Genomic DNA, 20,008 nt, shown 5'->3' with positions numbered 1-20,008 from the left:
TCTCACCAATGCACACAATATGGGCAACAAACAGGAGGAACTTGAAGCCTTTGTGTGGTGGCAACTATGACTCAGTTGCTATTACAGAAACAGAAAGAGGATGACTGGACTTCCTTTTTTTAATTCTAATTTTTCTCAAATAAAATCAGGTAAAAACATATATTCAGGATTCCATTAGGTGGAATGTTAATGGCAATTTTTTTAGATCAAACATTAACTGCACTTTTTTTTGCATAAGTGACATTTTGAAATTATTTCTAGTAGAATATTCCCAGTGATATCTGGCATCAAAGGGTGGAATGTTAATATTTTCTTAATAGGGATCACTATAGTACACTGAAAGGAAAATTTAAAGGATACTTTCTAATGCCAGACTTTTCCATCTGTGATTGTCAGCACTTCTCACTTAGATCTGTTACTGTAAGTTGTCCACCTGCTGATTCTCCTTCTGTTGTTATTAGATGGCAAATATGCCATGTGCCAGGTGGTACACAGGTCAGAATCTATGTAGGTCATAATAATTCTAAAGTAATACGAGTGCATATTCAAATATAGGATCTTCTTAGTGCTCCAGCAACAAAATAAAATTATAGTTTGAATTGAAGTGGTAATAATGTTTTGTGGGTGACAGTCTCACTTCACTGAGATTGTAGTATCCAAATAATTTACTTATGTAATTACACTGTTTAGGAATCACTGAATTGCATAACTGTGGGTGATATAACAATATTAGTTAAGAAAAATAACCTGTGATTTCATTAGGTCATTTTGCAGTGATTTAACTAACTGAATAGTGAAAACACGACTAAGCCATGGTATCCTTTTGTTTCACATTAAAGAGTGAGCTGAGTCTAAGAAAGGAGTATTCTAAAATGTAAGAACTTGCATTACGGAAATTTTGTCAAATACCTGCTATTATTTTTTTAAATAATGCATTGTAAGTATTTGGTTTGGGTACAACAATAAAACTATGCTTTTATTAAATGATATATTGATCACACCCTGTAAATATGTTGTAATGCTTACGTAGTGCTAAATGTGAGATGAAGAATTAGAATTATTATTTAACTCGGAGCATTCTGCATATATTTTTGTCTGTATATGTACTATCTACTTCTATATCAATATTTTCCCCAAGGTGAATCGCATCTTCTGTTAGTTGGAGACCCAGGAACAGGGAAATCTCAGTTTCTCAAGTATGCAGTAAAGATTACACCACGGTCTGTGCTTACTGCAGGAATTGGATCTACAAGTGCAGGTATGTGCTTCTTCGCTTGGAAGTCTTTGTAATGTACTCCAATGCAAAGAATGTAGAGAGGCCTTTTACCTCTCGATTTCGGGTTGTGTGAGTACAGTTTAAGCAAAAAACTGGGTGGAGGCATGCCATGTCTCTGCAGAAGGGCAGTCCTGTTCTGTATCAATGGAGCAGTGTGAAGAGCTTCTAACAGGGAACCTTATGAGCCCCATCCAGAGGTATCTCTCACTGGTTTGCTAGGAGAGGATGATGTGGATCTGTATTTTTAGTGTTCCTCCCAGCTGTGACAAATGTGACATTCTCTCCAGAGTTCACATTGTGTGATGTGCTAGAATCATGTGGTTTCCCCTGAACGTGTGTGTTTGGGGGAATATATGTTCTTGTGTTGTTTTATATATTTTGGCTGGTTGCCAGTTTGATTTCTGCTTGTTTTCTGGAAATATTCCCCTGTGTTGAGGAGCTATTTCTGATATATAAAAATGCTTCAGAGAGCAAAATTTATTAAAAAAAAAAAACAAAAACAGTCTGACAAGCTTTAAGTATGTCCTAGCTGCCTCTGAATGCTAGATATCTTTACAGACTTTTCAGTGGACAATATGCTGGCTCAGATCACCTCTGCAAATGACTTCATTTGAGCAAATGACTATATTACTAGTACATAGTGAAATAATTAAGGACAAAAATGAGAAGGTTTCAGCCAGCATGTGTATCTTAACTGTTTCTCAGATACTGCTGTTCACTATGTTTGGAAACAGCATTATTTATACGTAGGAAAACCAGATAATAAATGTTTGCCAGTTCTGAAGCTACGTGTACGTGTGTGCTGTGTCTTCTGTAGCTTTGACAACTATTTCAGTGGTACTGGAATGAGCACATACACTCTTGTTTGAAATACATGTGCCCCTGATTTTCCACCCAAACAACTGACAAATGTGTCTGAAGAGAAACGATTTTGGCTCAGCATAATGTTATGTCTACATTTTGTTCTGTGTTAAGAACTAAGAACAGGCTGTGGATTATTAAAATTTTGCCCAGGGACTGGCAGTGACCTAGAGTAAAGTTTTGTCATGAATTTCATTGCAATCTTGCCCGCTTTTATTGGGAGTAATCTCCCTGTGTCAGCTGCTCTTGGCTTCTGATGTTTCTGTTGCCTTCTTCACCACGTTTCCCACTTCACCTTCATTTTCTGTGTGGTCTGGTTTCCAGGTCAGCTGTGACAGTTATGTTCAAAGATATTTCCCTGAAAACCAATATGGCAGTTTACAAGCTTATAGTGATACACATGCAATAGAATCAACTGAAATTATGTGTTGGAGATAATAGTTTCATCTTGTGAAAGGATTGTTTTATCATCTACATTTCGCTTTTCTTTATATTTAAAAAAAAAAAACAACAAAACCACTTTATCTCCTTCATTTTCCTGAAATCTCACTGCAGGTGTGTTAAATTTCCACCTTGAAATTCTCAAGTACCCTTATCATGAATGAAACTTGAATATCTCACCAGAAACCCTAACCACAGTTTAATTGTAGAGAACATTTTCATCATTTGAACTAAAACATTAATTTCTAGCCCAAGAGTTTGGATGTAGCTTGAGCTTATTTTCTTTGCCCTCCTTGTTCAAGGAGTGTCTTATTAACTAATATTTTTGGAGCTGTACCTAGTGTTGATTTTGTCAACTTGCTGTTCATGCGGAAGCACCAAATGATGAGTTTTGAGTACTATAAAATTGTGTTAAATTTCTTGTCATAATTGCACTCTTCAAATTACCAATTTCTACTTTCTCATTAGAGGAGACTCCTAATGAATATTTTCTCCTCCATAGTAGAAAGACTAAATCTGTAAGTTCCATTTCCTCCTAGTTCTTTACATTATATAAAAGTAGTCTGTACTGCAGTTTATTACTGACTTTATGATTACAGTCTACATATGCCAAAAGACACACTCATGAACTGGTAAAAGCCTGGATAAACTCAAAGTTGTATTATACTTGGATTCCTTCTTCAGACAAATCTGCCAATAACTCACCAAACTCTGATAAGATCTTTTATGTTAACATACTTTGTATTCATTGCGCATCTGGTGGTAGCTGTTGGGGGACATTGGAATTCTTCTTTCAAAGCTGTTGTATCAATTTTTTATTTTTCCATACAAGCATTTCTTGATGCCTGGACATGGTACTAGATAATCAATGCACCTCTTTTACCAAAACTCCTTTTGTTTTCTGTTCTACTTAGGAAAAGTTTCCTTTTAGATCCAGTACAATTCTTTGGGGCCCTGCAGTGTCATCTGTTTGCTGCAAACCTGTTGACCTATCTAGACCTAACTAGAATTAACTTTGCAGAATTGCTGAAAAAGCAATCCAACTCTAGCTTCATTTACTGTTAAGTCCCCCACTCTTTCAAACAGGTTCAAACCTTGCTTCACCCAAGGCTTTTTAAACAAAATCTGTGCTTCATCAGATGTACTTTGCTGATTCAGAAGGTATGATCCTGGCTAACACCCTGTTTTGTTTTATCCTTTTTTTTTTTTTTTTTTAATTGAATCAGTATTGAAGAGCTTCATCTTTCTTATCTCACTGAGAGGCTCAAGTTGACAGCTTGCTGCAAATAACTTTTCCAAAGGACAAGTAATCCATTCTATTTGTGGGTAAAACAGAACCTTACTTTCAGTCACTAGATAGCATGCTGAGTTTACTTGTTTTATTAGGATGCCTTTCTTGCTAACATGTAATACAGGTTTTCTGTTGATAATTCTCTCCAAACTTATGACTTTTACAAGGAGCCAAGCTTTATTCCTTTGTCATATCTTCCATTAAATTTGTCAGCCACAAGGTCAACCCACGTGCAGCGTCTCAGTGGGAAAAAGTTCCTTTGAGAGTAGAGGACTTTCTGATTTGTAAGTAAAAGATGGGAACCACCTATCTCACATTTTTTTATCTGCAGAATGTTCGTATTTTGTGAAGACCTGGTTCATTCTTTCTGCTTCCAATCTGAGAATGACAGATAGTCATTCATATGCCCTTAATTTTTCAGTATTGGTACGTACTTTTCCAGAAGGAGACTTACTGAAGTTTAACAAAATCTCTCCCTGTTTCTGCCTTACTATTGAATTTAAATGCTTGGCAGTCCTCACAGCTATAGTACTCTGTGTGCGTATTTGGAGGAGATAATCACTAATAAGGAAATATTTCCTTTTTCCCTGGAGCCTTGCAGCAATCTTTTCAGTGTGTTTGACTTCATAGGGGTTGCAGCCCACACATGCCTGCTGCTGGTGGGTCTGAAGCTCGTGGGCATTCAGGCCACAGTCACGCTGACATTTTCTACTGCATTCTTGGCTGTTGAAATTTCTGGAGAGTTTTGTTCAGTCCACAGATGGACTACATAAAGAATTTTGTGAACTATGTTCAGAACAGCTTGTCTAAAATGTGGGAGACTATCGGCTGTTTCTCCTACTTTCCAGTTCTGTACAATACGCCCTCCTGAGCTGTATGAAATACAGCATTCTGGCATCTCCTCTTATAGCCTCTACAGAGCCCCCTCAGAGTACTGCCTCTTGTTGACATTTTGCAAAGTCTGTCATTGTCCATATTGATGCCAACAGCATTTTGTTACTATATGCTCCTTTAGTGCTCTTCATTGAAGGCAACAAACTCAAGGGTAAACAACCATTTTTCTTCTTGTTGTAAGCCTTTCCCTGCTACATGGTCTTCAGATGCTAACCTGTTCTCTTTTATCATCCTGTAGAAACCACTTCCAAGTGCTTGCTGAGAATTACAGTTATGAATAGAGTATATGTTATCAGAATCCTGGGATACGCAAGGTACTGAAATGGGAGACATTTTTCCCAATCCGTAGATCCCCAAACTGTTTCTGGGCACTTGCTGGTTGATACAGGCTAAGGCAGTGACAGGGAACATGCTAGCTAACAATTTACTGCTGAGGATAATAGCATGGCAGTGCTCGGATCCATACTATGGCCCTGATCAGGTTATTGAGATGTAGCCTTTAGGCTAGTCTTTTTGCATGTTTACTCTTGACACAACGATTCTTATTTTCCTGAATATTCAAAACTGTACATGAACTCGTAGTAATTTCTGTCAGCATGTATGTTGAAAATATTTTTCTTATAGTATGACTTCACTGGCTGTTCCCTAAGCAGTTAGGCCTCAAGTCGAGGAGGCCTTAACTCTCTCGGAAGTCTGCTAAACTTCTTTAAGGAGTGAATTTTGGAATTTTGATCAAAGCTCCTGGGAGAAATGCAATATCCCTCGAGCAGTGTCTCCTGGAGATCTGCACGTTCCCTTAATTTCCTTTCACTAATGCTGTGGCCTTGTCCTGAGACAGTTGCTACTTGCATGTAACAGATTAGAGCACTCTGTCTTCAAAAATATCAGTCTGTTCACACCTGTTTCTGAAGACCTCCAGATAGGAGGGACAAGAAACACTGCAGGAGAAACATCTTTATCAACAGTGTTGACCAGAAGTCACAATCTTGGCAGAATACATTCAGGCAGGCTTTCATGAGAGGTTTCTTCCTGCTGTTGAAATGTCAGGCATATCATTCTGTTGATTTCTGTTACAAAACTTTAGGATTCCCTTTGCTGTACCATAAAGCCTTCTGCTTCTTCCCAGTCTATATCATTGCTGTCTGCCATACTTTTCTAGTGAGATAGAACAAGCTAGAGGACCCTTCATATGGAAAGATCAGCCTTATTATCATCTTAAGGTCCAGCGGACTTTCAGAGGGAAAAACATGAACTCCTGACATTTCAGCCAGTTCTTATCATTGCTGTTAACGCTTAGCTGTTATCTCCTACATCTGGTACTGCCATTCTGCATCACAAACTTTCCTCGGTTGTCTGCTGGAGGCTGGTCCCATCACCCATACCATGAACAGTGACTGCCCATCATGCTTCTAAGCCAGTATTAGCAAAAGTCAGAAATGTTGATGGGTGTCCTCCCTCCATCCCATCCTTTGCTTCTGAGAGGTCTTTATATTCTAGATACAAACCCTGTTTAACTTGTAAGTAGCCTCCATAGTGACTCCAGCTTTGATCCAGCTGGTTTCTCCCTCTTAGAAATTCTTTGCCAAGACTGAAAATCAAGCTAAAATACCTCCACCTGTCTTCTGCAGCCCACATCTAATCTCATATTTCAAGACCAGCTCTTATGAAGCAGAACTTAAGCCGGAAACATAAATACAAATGAGAAGGCCTAACATGACCAGTTCCTCATACACTGTCTGCCATTACAGGTAGTTGGCGGTTTCATTTTGTCTTCCCTGCTGACTGTGAGCAGAACCCTCCAGCAAGCAACAAATATAACACACCATCTCCAGCCCAAACTTCTTTTGTGGCTCTCAACAGAACATAAGAATCTATCCCACTGAACTTGCAGGCTACTGCCTTGCAGACTAATTGTTGCAGATGAGATGCAGGGTAATTAAGGAAGTGAAAGATCTCCTGGAGTTGTCCAGACAGAATTTACAAGATTTAGTTACTCTCCTCTTTTCTGTCTCTTGTAAATGAGTATTAGCATGGAGTATGCATGCACAAGGTTGATTTTTTTTTTTTTTTTTTTTTTTTTTCTTCTTCCTTTTTCTTCCTTACCACCAATTTCAGACGGCAGTAAGCAATCTATCTATCTATCTATCTATGCAACTGGGTTAGCCAGCAGTCAGCTGACTTCAGGATAACCAGCAGTTGAGGCCTTCCAAAGAAAAATAATGGATTGTCACATTGTCAGCTTTGTCTCTGACATTCTGACTCATTCAGGAGTCACAAATGCAGGATAGGCTGTAAACTAAGTGACTATGGTTATTGTAGCTACATTCTGAGCACTGAAGATAGAGTATTATTATCAGTAGTGTTTTGCAGAGCCGTTAGGGAGGTTACACTTCACCAGTCTCCCTTATGATGGAGCTAGAGTAATTTGCTCCCTTCCAACTCTGAATGTCATAGTAATTCAAATTAGAATAATGCATTAATTAATCACAATGACTGTAAGATGAAGGGACAATGTGTATTTTTTTTTCAAGCTGAACAGAAAAATAACCTCATCTTTCATCAGTAACGAGGCCTTGTGTGATCCATCTGTTTTTTTGTATATGAAAAATCTCTGATGAATGTTATGACAATCTTCTAGTGGAATTGAGTATATCTATGTAGCTCAGGTACAAGTACAATAGATGCATCACTAACTGAAGTTTGTTGGTAAGTGAACTTGTCTTCAGCATTGAAATTATAATGTTCTGCTGTCTGTGCTACCTGTCTACGTTTGGTAAGCAGCCCTGCTGTCCTGAAAAGTTCTGAGATAAGAGATAAGTTTTTATAGAGGTGCAGTATATTCACTGTATCTTTTAATGCCACTAATTTTGTGCTTTGATGTCACCTGATCATTAGTCCTAAAGCATCTGGAATACTCAAATTCCTTATCTCTGGAATATGGTTTTGCCAGAAAATGTGGCAAATACAGAAAACAGTTTGTGTGGACTGCTACAATCTGGACAGGCTTGATGAAAACCTGAGAGCTTTCCTATCTTTTGGAAAGCATAGAAAGACAATTCCTCTCAAAAAGACTGTGAGGTGCTCACATAGTAGGTATGGTGGTTCTTTTTACAGTTGTCACCAAACACAGCATGGCAATTTTTTTCTTGCAGTTGATGGATCAGCTATAAGTTAGTATCACAGAGGGGCTGCCATATTCTGTTGCAGCATTGTGACATCTGGTCTAGATTGAAGTTCACTGCACAGAAGTTCACAAGTACAGTTAACCTTTTTTTTTTCTTCTGAACAGTATACCTTCACCTTCTGAATTTCTCTAAGTTAACTGGCTTGCAGGCTGATTGACGTAGTTCTGCTCACCATGTTTTGTAGTTGATTCTGCAATGGCAGTAACAGTTTGCTTCTTTCTCTGTAGCACATGCTTCTAAAATGCCTTCGTGCTACTGGTGGATGGATCCTGGTTATAGCTTGTACCTGATCATACTTTCAATTACTAGCAGGAATAGAGGTTTGAAGTAGTATTACAATAGCTTTAGCTTAAGTCAGACATCATTAGCTACCAGCATTAGCCTTTCAGTAGATGACTATGTTAAACGTTTACATTTGAGACATGCTGACTTCTGCAGTATCACATTAGAATCTGTGTTCCAAATACTAACGGCTCTCAATACAATTTGGTCATTCTGCTACCGTATGCTCTGCTGTGTTGTGATGCAAGAAAGAAACATGCACATGTAACATCCACATCAGGTCTTTCCTTTGCAATTTGAAAGTATACATTTTAAATTAAAGACAATTGTACTAATTGTGTGAGAAAGACAGAAATGCTAACTGATTGGGACATCTTCATCCTTATTAGAGAATGCAGAAAATGAAGAGAAAGCATTCTATTTTTATTCAGAGCTATTCTGCCAAGTCATCATGAAATTCATCCATTTTAAGGGCCTGGAACCTACAAGGATTCACAGTTTGTGTGGTTACTAGTAACCAGCAGAACACTATTTCTGTAATCTGACATGACAGATTACAATTTTAAATGCATATATAGTCACAGTAAACCTATAATGCTGACAAGGCTTAGAAAGAATAACTGAATTGTTAGTGTCATAACAGTGTCTTAAGTCTTTACAGTTCACTGCCTCATTCTTTTTTATCTTCAAGGGTGCCTCAGGTAATAAGGAATGTGTCACTGCAAGACCTTCAGGATAGGCAGTGCATTCTTGAGTATGAAGTGCCTGCCACAAAAGGGTCTGAATCTTAATTTATACCAGTGCATCATTTTCCCTTAAAGGGCAACAAAAAACTGAAATATTTTAAATTCCAGATCTTTCAAAAAACTGAAAGAAAACATCTGAACTCGCTACTGTAAGTTAAAATTACTTAGCATACTTGAAAAATCAATGTATGAACCAGCAACTGTGCATAACGATCTTGCAGAAGGGCCATTTCTGGGGGGTGCTCATGCTATTCCTTTTGACAATTAAATTTTCTAATAATTGCTTGAGTCTTTCCAACCACCTATGTATACCATTCAGTGGCTGCAAAAGGGTTTTCTCATGAAATACCCACCTAAATCCATATGAAACATTGTTGTCAAAAAAACAGTTTAAATAGCAGCAGGAGATTAAGAAAAGTCCTAAAACTGAAGATAACAGATGGTATATCTCAAATTGCATGCTTTAAGTAACTAGTGTGTGTCTTGAAATGAAGCTTGCACCTAGAATTATACTGTGCTGTCCACTTCCGCAGAAAGAGAGAGGATAGTTGGGGGCTTTTTTTTTTTAAAGCAGCAAACACTTGTCTTTGTACTTTCTCTAATAACAGCTTTGCTCTTCAGGTGTTTAATTAAAGGGCACTTTATATTTGGCAATCTGGGTATCAGAGATAAGGACACAGCATAGCATTATTGCTTCATTTTGCCTGACTATTTCAACTTCCAGGGTTTTTTGCTTTCATCAGTGTTTACAAAGTAAAGGGGGAGGGGAGAAGAAGAGGCATACTTTAATAAGGTTCAATTTAGATCAACAAAGTAACAAGTTAGAGAAAAAAAAGCAATTACTTAAAAATAGTTGTATTTATATTCCACCATTTGCTCAAATACTGTTTTTTGGGTTTTTTTTTGTTGTTTTTTATAAACTTTCTACAGGATGCTTTAAAACAAGTTCTTCACATTGCTTGTCAACTATATACTTAGGGAAACTGAGGGAAATAGTTCTGGTTGTTTTTACAGTTTAATACATGTACAGTACCAAAACGATGGTGGTTAGTCACATGCAGTCCATATGAGATTCTAACATAACATTTAATGAATTTTCTGATGTTGACCATCCTTTTGATGCTGAAGGTAATGCATCTGTAGAAAGCAGTGACTGTAGATTTGGGTTACTGCTCTCTGCATCTTCCAGTTTTTCAGTGTTGTCCTCCCAGTTAATGTGGAATCTTGTGACTCTGGGATTAGACGCCAAAATATTCCTTTGAAGCTGGGTGGGAAGAAAAGAAATGGATTATATAGTGTTTGTGTCTCTAATCAGAATTCACATTCATATAGGTTTTTTCCTTTTACTCCTGCAGCCATATATGTGCAAAATAATTTGTTAATGTAATTGTAAATCTGTAGCTACTACATATGGATAAAAACATGCTTACAGAAATACGCCACTAGTCCATTTGCTTTAATATCCAATCCAGCAAAATAAAAGCATCCTCCTAAGAAAGCAGTTAAGTATTCTGTGAATTCAAGACTATACAACTTTGCAAGTAACGTGCAAGGGTTTTACTTTAGGCAGTGCTTATTAAAGCAAATAACTACTCCTACAAACATTCCGCGTGCCGCATGATTTGATAAAATTCTGCATCAATTTCATGGTGTTTACCATAATTTTACTGCTTCCATCAACTGTTTCTCCTCATTTAAGAGAAAAGCTTTTCCTTACATTAAATGGCTGCGCTTTTGATTCATCTTAAAGTGAAAAAACACTACTCTGATTTGGTAGTGGGCACACCTTGAGACTGGTCACATTTTATTCTTATAGCTGGCCTTTGTCTTTGAAGAATACAGTTAATTTGGAAGGATGGCAAATTATCACAACTGACCCCTTATCTCATTAAAGTTAAAACTGGTCATAGAAAACATCTTCCTTGTTAGTAATGTTTATTTTACTCCTCAAGGAAGCGCTCTTTTTAAATATTTCCCAGCCCCTTATGCAAACTAAGGTGACCTGGTAGGTCTGCTTCCCATCAATAGTTGAATGTGTTTAATGACCTTACGTTCCTCTTGCACATTTAAGTTCTGCCCTGAAGTCATATTAAGACTGTTTTGTACAAATATGTGATAGCTTTTGCTGTTCTTTTTCATGCAAGCAGTTTTTATATTTAGAAAAAAAAAAAAAACAGAATTATGACAAGATATTTCTAAATTCAGTTGCTTAAAGAGTTATTCTAGCATTCTCACAAAAAATAACAGAAGATTTCAATAACACAATAAATAAAAAGGAACAGATTATAAGTTTAAGAATCAAAAATCAACAGTAACTGTGAATTTTGAGTACACTTAAAGCATCTGATCCTTGAAAATAAAGTTAAGCAAGAAAATCATCAGCAACTTTTAAAAAACAGTTTACATACCATTTTAATTAAGTTAGTTTGAGGATCTGTTTCAGACTATGGGAATTATATCTGTAGTCATTACAATACATACATTATTCCACTCAGTTCTTCATATACCTAGTTGTATAATTCATATAAACTTGAGAAATAACCCATTTTTTTTTAATCATGACCACTGTGGACATGAACGTGTACACATCAGCTTTCATAAAGAGAAAACTCCAATTCCACAAGATCTTTTACTAAAGCAAGCCAGGATACAGTACAGAACTTTCTATGTTTGTTCCACAGGAGTTGGTCTGACTAGTTTTTGATGTTTAATTGGCTTTTCTCCTCCAAACAATTCTGTTTCACATCTCATTTTTATTCTACTGCTGGTTCAGTTTTTAACATGGAAGTAACTATGTTTTTCAAGTTAAAATATAAACTTCTGACCATGTTGTCCACTAACTGAATAGTCATCCAACCTGCTCTTACCAGGTTACCCATCTTCTCTCTTTTCATAGGTAAGTTGTTTTTCAGTTTCTGCTTTGCAGAAAATCAGAATAGTTGTGTAGGGACCGCGTTGAATTAAAACTTCAATTTCAGATCCCAATTTCCTGTCCTATAGAAATTTTTTTTTTTTTTTTTTTTTTTTTTTTAAGAACAGAGCCATTTTGTCAACAGTGGTTCAGGTAGAAGGAACCCAGTCTCTATTTTTTTCAGGAGTATAAACTCATACTGACATCCAAACAAAGCTTCAAATTAGCACAAATTGTTACTGATTTCTGAATGTTCTCCAAATCTGTGGCAAATACATGGTACTTCCACTTTGTCCCCCAGTCTTTTTGTGTTATTGAAACGTAATTTATAGGATCATTTGGAGTTTGATTCTTAAAAATATTTTATAAGCATACAATAGATAGACTGAATGTGCCTTACCTTAGAAAAGTCTGGTTTTACTGGTGGATTCTCTCTCAATTCTGTTTCAGTATATTCGTTGTTTACATAGTAGCCTACTCTAATAAATTCTTGACCTCGATACGTGCATGTAATTAGCACAACAGTTACACCTACTGCATCTGCATCTGGAATAAGCCCTGGGTTAGGAGCATCAGCCTAGATGAGAAAAGGAAAGATTTATTAGAATAAAATCAACACCGTACGTCTGTCTAGCAGGGCAATCTCAAGTAGTATCTCCCAGAACTTAGCAGAGAATGTATGTAAATTTAAAATGTTTCTTTCAAGTTAACCTGAAAGCAGACCTGCTTTTATGAAAAAAATCAACCCTGAATTTAGGATGGTACCCTCTAGAGAGGGAATTACTTACAGCAGAGTAATAGTGTGTGCTGACATTTCTCCAGGGTGATTAGACAGCTTTGATCCAAAACTGCTTTTCAATACATAATTAGCTGAGCTGTTGTTTGAACAAGCGTGCCAATAGCTCTCTAATTCTACACTGCCATTATTCTCTAGCCCACCTTAGTAATTCAGTAGAAATATGTGTTTCCATACCTCTTAGGTTGACTTGATCTGTACGCATTTTTTAACATGACTAACATCTTACAAATACAGACTACAGTTTGTATTTCAGCAAAAGCAGCCACAGGCTACAGTGAGGTCTGGACTATCCCCCAAAAGTCTAGGAAAGGAACAAACTATTTCTCTCATCTGCTTCCACATGCCTACGTTTCTTAAAATGCATGTAGTTAAATGCACTGACCACTGTGGGACATCATACATTTTGAGCCAGTGTACAGTCCTCATAGGCAACTAACACAATTTTCCTCAGCATCCTTACTTTCTGTAGTACTGTAACTATTAATAATCAATAAAGGTTACTTCATAAAATGCAGTTTACCTTGGTCTCTTAAAATGCTTTCTAACCAAACACTTGGTGATAAATATGTGGTACCTCCTCCTCTAAATTTAGACTAACAGCAATTTAAGAATAAATGAAAAAGACTCATGTTTACAATTTTGCATGGCAAGTCCAAAGCTAATAATGAACACTTTTGTTCTGAGTATAAATTAGTATTAATTATGTTAGAATAGTTCAGGTGTATTGAATCCTGCCTTAAGACGGAGGATGAATGGCATTAATTTTTGCTATCCGTCTCATCCCTGTTTTTCTCTAGTATTTATATGCTCTAGCACTGTGAAATTCAGGAGCTGGTAATCATGCATCATTGACTTCTGCTCTTTGCTACTTCAATTTTGAGCCTTCAAACCAGTCTGGCTTTTTATAAGAAGCTACAGGCACTTTACAGAACAATTAAATGAACTGGACCTCTTGGGTATAAATACACCAGGGAACTGGGTAGACTCCCCCAGCCCTGAAGGGAGCATGCAGTGACCAAATGACTTTATAGCATGTCCAGGGGAATGGCCAAGGAAAAGAAGCGTAGAGGCTACAAGAAAACACAAGAACTGCCAATATATGAATCTGCTACATTCAGTCATCCTACTCAGTGCCTAGGGCCATGTGATCACCTGAAGTTCCACAGTAGGCAATTATAGAATAATACACTGCAGAAGTACGCTCTTCCATTTAATTCCCTAATTCCCTACTCAGCTAGCACCTAACATGGTATTTCAGCTCTTCCTCACTGCCACTGGCATTTCATGTCCCATAATATGTTATGATATGATACAGCTGTGAACTTGCAGAAATACTGTTCTAGTCCTACTTAGCTACTGACTACTATTTTGTTGAGTGGCAATGACATTGAACGTGATTCTTAAAACAATCTGTTATCTTTTCTCAAATGTTTAACTCCCTGCCTTGGATATAAAGCCTCCCGGTTCCCTAGGGAACAGGTAGCCATACACAGGGATACACGAGTGGTTGCAAACAGATGTTGTGGTAGGCAAAAAGAAGTAGCAAGATTAACTTCCACATTAAAAAAAAAAATCACAGTCTTCATGTGCCATTCTCATGCTAACAATTATTTAAGGATTTTATGAAATCACTCAATGCATATGTTGTATTGAATTATCTTGCTTTTCCACATAAGACAACAGATATGCATTTAGCTTTTACTAGAGGGTAGCTAAATTAGTGTACAGTCATATCTCCCCATAAGATTATAAATAATTTATAATCTCCAAAAGAATTTACTGCAAATCCCCAAATGCATAGAGAGAGAGAAGGCATCAGGGTTCATTAGCTCTGTCTTGGTATTTTAATCTAAACAGGCAAGGCAGTGTGCCTTTAATATTGAAATATTCTAAAATGTTAAGAATTTAATTGTCCAAGTCTGAGAAGCACAACAGTTTGCCACCTTTCTGTATGCAAGACTAACGTACCAACCTGATACACAGCTCCTTTTTCACAAAGGCAGTTTTATCACCCTCAGTATTATATGTGTGACACTCCATTTTATTTGCTATTTCAGTGATTTCTGTATTTAGAAAAGTCTACAGCATATTATTAGCTGAAAATTTTATGCAGTTCTGCAAAGGTCTTTTTGCTGTGTTACCCTGACAAGACCACTTCTTTCGTTTATGTACGTGCCTCCTGCAGCTCTGCAATGCGCCCCATTCTGCCCTTCCCTTGTTCTCTCCATTTCCCAGGCAGTATTAGTTTGGTGAATAAAGTAGCTTTAGTCACCAGCAAAGGCCTACTACAGCAGTTCAGTTTTTGATAGTCTCTTACATAAATGTTAGCTAAATCCTACCCTCACCTGAAATCCAGTGGTTTTGAAGTCTAATGTACTCAGACCAACGGTAATTCAATTAGAAATAAAAGGGACACTTTATAATAACACACCAACTCAGTCTCTTACCTATTCGAATGTAAGCAAGATGCTTGCATGCCCACTCCTAGTTTAGCTTTAGTGTCATTTATAAACACTCACATCCATTTAAAATGGAAAGGAGTCCATTCTACTGGAACTGCAAGGCCAGTAAATTCAATTTTCTAGCACCTCCTATTATGACACAACAGTTTTTTAGGCACTTGCCCCCTGCTCCTCCCCGTTATTGTCAGTGATGACTCTCTGTAACTTGACTGAAAATAGTGCAGTACATCACATCTTGATAATAGAAGGACTACTGGTATACAATGCATTTGTTATGAACATGATGAACAAGATCAACAGCATCTTCATTTTCTGTGTGGAAAAAAATAGGGCTCCAAAACAAAACAGAAACATTTCAACTCGCACAAATAATTGGTTAATAAACATAGCCTCCAACCTAAACTCATTCCTTCAGTGTGTCCTGAAAGGCAGGGGAAAAGAATTCTTCATTTGAAAGTTTCAGAACCTGAAGTTTTCAAGTAATTGAGACTTACACTATGAGCCTGATCTAGTGAGTGGCAACCCTGCTCACAGCAGGTGGTTCAAATCTGGTGGGCGTAAGTCCCTTGCAGCCCAACACATTCTGTTATTTTATTATATAAAATTATCATCACCTACAGGAACCATGCCTTTATCAGTGTACCTTATATTGATACTACAAATGAAAATATTGCTATGGAAATATTGGGGGCAAAGTATAAATCTTAAAGAAAGGTGTGTGATACCTGAAGAGCTGACTGAAAGTTTTTCAAGCCATTACTTTTCAAGTGCCTCTTATTGCGATAGTCATTTTTAAGAATCAAAATAACGTAACTCCTTTAGAAACAGTTAATTCAAAACTTACCTGAAATACAAACATGTGTCTGCCTGCAGGAACAGGTCCTACTAAAACAGAGTCTAATACTTGGTCATACTCCTCACTTTCAGCTGAACCCACATAAATTATCTTCCATTCCAAATCTGCAGAACAAGAATTAAATAACAAACATTATTTATCATTATAATTAGGGTCTTCCACTCTTGACTGTCTATGATTTTGCTTAGTTTAAAATTGTTTCTTTGGCAACTGGTATAAAGGATACGAAACTTGCCTTCATCAAGGGGAGGAAGATGATGCTTTCCCCAGTCCTCATGAACTAAATCATCCCACCACCTTTCTCTAGTCAGTCAGTACTGCAGGAGTCCCACTATTTTCATAGGCAGGTTAAGCTGTGGTTGTTCTATACCAGGCAGGGTCCATTTACTCATTAGGACACGTAATGAGAATTTCCTCCATCTGCAGGATTGTCTCCAGTATTCTGGATTGCAACTGTTTTTCCTCATTAATGAAATCGTAACCCTTCAAACAGCACAGCACAGCACAACTGACCAGGTTCTGCATCAGAGACTCTGTTTACCCCAAAAGCACCCCAAAAGTGTTAGCTACTTGGGTACTGCAGACGCTCATTGGGTCAGCTGATGACCTTTTGTTGGAGTCTATGCAGTTTGCTGTGTACAAGGAGTGAGGACTTACAGGCTAGATCATTTAAGGCTATTATACCATCACTTGCTCATTCTAAACCAGTAATACTTAGTACTGAAAAACATGCCTTTGAAAGATAACTTATACCTTTAAAAGGTTGATCTGATACTGCTGAGTAACGATGACATGGAATAATTTAAAAATGGGGGGAATTGAACTCAAAGAATTTAGTTTTAAGACAAGTGGTACACATGGCTGGCTGTAAACAGGAGAGTAGACATTAGTACACAAATGCTAAGGAAATGACAGCAATTCATTCTTTTGGAAAAAGCTATTTAATCTCATTTTTAAGCGTGAAAAATAGCAGTGCTTACCCTAACTGTATCCTGTAGTCTAACCTTTATCAGATGGGGGAACTGAGAATTTTGAACTGGGCCACCGCTAATTAGCAATCTGACCATCCAGATTTAACCACAGTGTTAAATGCACACAGTGAGGAGCAGTCACACAACGAAGGAAAGGCACGGTGATGCCCTGTCCTGTTCTGCTGGGGGCACTGCTGCGTGCCACACGTGCCACTGCGTGTGAGAATTCAGGTGCTGCTGTCCCGAGTGAGCCCTGACTGCCCGAGGCAGGGAGGAGCAGCCACACAGGCATCAGGGTGGATACTTAGCTCACTGGTGCAGGCTGCTCAAGCTGAGATGCTGATCAGTTTCAGGATGGGTGGCAGAGGCCTGGAGGAAACCCAAACGCAGACAGGACTTTCTCAAAGTTCCTGACAGCACCGCCAACCCTCCGTGTCTGCCACTGCCTCTAACAGTGGCAGAAACCCGTGCCGAGAGAGGCAAACAGGGACAGAAACGTCCCCAGTCTCCATTGCCGTAAGTTTCCCTCCCTGCCTCCCGCCGCTTTCTCGGGCTCCCCAGCGAGCAGGCGGCACTGGGCCCCATCGGGCCGGGCCGGTAGCGGCACCTGTTCCCGGGCAGCTCCGGCGTAGCGGCCTCCGCCCCCGCTCGGGGCCGCCGCGCAGCCCGCAGTTTCCTTCGCCGTGCGCCGCCGCGTTCGAATCTCCCGCCCGGGGGTTCCCGCGCGGACTCTCGGGGCGCCTCCCGCGGAGAGGCGCGGCGCGGCCTGCCGGCGGCGAGGAAACAACGCTGCCGAGCGAGCCGGGCCAGACCGGGCCGGGAGCCGCTCGCGGCCCGCCGGGCAGACGGGAAGGCGTGAGCCTGGCCGAGAAGGGACTCTTAGCCGCGTCGCCCGCTCCGGGGTCCCCGCGGGGCGGCGTGCAGGGCGGCGCCGGGCCGCCTCCCCCGGCGGCAGCCGGTAACTTTCGAGTGACTTCCAAAAATAGTGGCTGCCGCCTCCCCCTCTCAAGGCACGGCTCGGCGCCCCCGGACCGCCACCCGCCGGGCCCCGAGCATTGTGCCCACGGAGAGCCGCCTGCCCGCCCTGCCTCCCGTTCCTTTTTTTTTTTTTTCTTTTTCTTTTTTCTTTTTTTTTTTTTTTTAAAGTGTTAAAATGGAGCGCGAGGCCCCGCACCGCTCGCTCCGAAACGCTGCCCGCGCTGCGGGTACTGCCCGGGCGCAGCGGTGCGACCGCGCAACAGTTCCGCTCCCGCGTCGCGGGGCCGCGCGGCGCCCTGCCCGTCCGCCCGCTCCCGCTCTGCCCCCCCACGCACACACAAAGCTGGCAACATGGCTACCACCACTCTAACAAGTTCCTCGCAACTTGAAGGCGGCCTCAACGATGGCGCGGCGGGGAGCGAAGCGGAGCGGCGGCCCCGGAGCCGAGAGCCCGGAGCGAGGGCTCCGCCGCTAACTTTCCCCGCCGGGCTCGGGCCGGTCGGCCCTGCCGGAGCTTCGCATCCCCGCGTGGCGGCACGGCTCTGCGGGGAGGAGAGCCGTGCGGCGGCGGGAGCAGGCCCGGGCCGAGGGGAGCCCGCACGGCCCCGCATCCGACGGCCCGGGGCCGCGGAAACCGCGTCCGGAGAGCGGTACTCACCTTCCGACAGGTCCTCTATGCACTCAAATGTGATTTCGAACTGGAAAGGGTTGTAGAAAGGAGAAGGGTTGTCCAACACCACTACATTGTTCACCTGAACCTTTGCCATATTTTGAAAAAAACACAATAGGAGGAGCGCGTGAACGCCGCACGGCAAAGTCCCGAGCGGTGGTCTCCGCCGCGCACGAAGCCCCGCGCCCCCGTCGGAGCGAGGCTGCAGAGCCGCGACTCGGGGAAACTTTTCTTCCCCCCTTTTATTTACACCGGGAGCACTCCACACTGTTCGCAGCTTTCCTATTTCACTCAACTACGGCCCATTCTGCCCTGCTCGCCGCCAGCGGCCGCCCGGATTGGCCGCGCGCTGGGCTAGGGCCCTCCTCCCCGAGCCGAGCGGAGCCGAGCCGACCGCCGAGCGGCGGCAAGACAGGCTCCTGCGCCCGCCCGGCCCCGCCGCGCGGCTCGGCGCCCCCGCCCGGCCAGCGCCCGCCACCGCCGCCAAACCGCCCTCCAGCCGCCGGCCAACGGCCGCGCGGCACGGGAGGGGCCGGCCCGAGCGGGCGGGGCCGAGCGCGGAGCCGGGGGGCGGCCCCAGCTGCCGTAGGCCGCGCCCCTGCTCGCGCGTGGGTTTCCGCCATGTGCTGTGGGCTCGCTGGTTTTGTTTGTCCGGGGATTATTGTTATTATTATTGCTTGTTTAATTCTTTCTGCGAGCCCGACGTGTCAGGCGGTACGTGCTGGCTGGGGGCTGCCCGGCCGAGCCCGCGCCAGCCGCGCCGTGCAGCCCCACGGGGGCCGCTGTGTGAGCGGCCTCCTAAAAACCGTCATCCCGTGGCTGTGCTGTAATGAAGGGCCTCCGGCGGCGCCGCGCGCCCCGAGCACAGGCGGCCCGGGGAGGAGGCCATTTTAGGCTGCCGTGTGCGGGGATGGCAGCGGTGACATGTCACCGACCGCCGCCGCGCTGGGGAGAGCCATGCCAGGGGCTGGGGGTGTGAGGTATTTTTTCTCAACGCGAGAAGCGATTCCCCGAGGAAATAAACATGCGGTCGGGCAGTAATCGTGCCTACAGGGAACCCTTGAGAGTGCAGCAGGAAGGTGTGGAGCAGACATCTTGCCTGAGTCGTGCAGGTGAGGAGCAGAGTCTGCCATGTCTGCAGTGAGAGCAGCACTGAGGCCATCAGTTCTTAATGGTCCTCCAAACCACTGCTGGGTTTGGAAAGGGAATTACGTTTCTGTATTTACAAAGAAGTGTCACCATCTGATAGTTGCCTCATCTGTTGCTCAGTGTACGTTTTTAGCATTCTTCATGTCAGACACAAGGCCAGATTGGGCACAGTAGAAGAGGTTCCTCACAAGCTAAAATTACTATCAAGAAACGTATATTGCCAATAACTTCTGACT

General features: G+C 41.4%; 2 protein-coding genes across 2 annotated transcripts in view; one reads left to right on the top strand and one right to left on the bottom strand.

The window, feature by feature from the left end:
* The window catches only part of MCM9 (minichromosome maintenance 9 homologous recombination repair factor), a 50,389-nt gene that overhangs the window by 12,320 nt on the left and 18,061 nt on the right, over positions 1 to 20,008 (top strand). The window contains exon 7 of the mRNA XM_048936084.1: positions 1,139 to 1,258. Within this exon, the coding sequence (XP_048792041.1) occupies positions 1,139 to 1,258 (120 nt within the window). The remainder of the gene's footprint in view (positions 1 to 1,138; positions 1,259 to 20,008) is intronic.
* On the bottom strand, positions 9,506 to 19,059 carry ASF1A (anti-silencing function 1A histone chaperone). Its single transcript, XM_048936085.1, has 4 exons — positions 18,612 to 19,059; positions 15,993 to 16,108; positions 12,288 to 12,464; positions 9,506 to 10,240 (listed from the first exon to the last, which is right to left on the bottom strand). Exons 1-4 carry the CDS (start codon positions 18,718 to 18,720, stop codon positions 10,028 to 10,030), a joined length of 615 nt encoding a protein of 204 aa, XP_048792042.1. The 5' UTR covers positions 18,721 to 19,059; the 3' UTR covers positions 9,506 to 10,027.

The sequence above is a fragment of the Lagopus muta genome, chromosome 2 (assembly GCF_023343835.1).
Source record: "Lagopus muta isolate bLagMut1 chromosome 2, bLagMut1 primary, whole genome shotgun sequence".
NCBI classification, from domain to species: domain Eukaryota; kingdom Metazoa; phylum Chordata; class Aves; order Galliformes; family Phasianidae; genus Lagopus; species Lagopus muta.
The sequence above is the reverse complement of the archived record's forward strand: the minus strand, read 5'-3'. Positions and strand labels throughout refer to the sequence as shown.

Excerpts from the sequence above, each read along its gene's own strand:
- ASF1A (XM_048936085.1), bottom strand. The coding sequence starts at position 18,720 with ATGGCAAAGGTTCAGGTGAACAATGTAGTGGTGTTGGACAACCCTTCT. Across the intron at positions 16,109-18,611 it reads CATAGAGGACCTGTCGGAAG|ATTTGGAATGGAAGATAATT; the intron begins GTGAGTACCGCT and ends CTTGTTCTGCAG. Across the intron at positions 12,465-15,992 it reads GACACATGTTTGTATTTCAG|GCTGATGCTCCTAACCCAGG; the intron begins GTAAGTTTTGAA and ends TTTCTCATCTAG.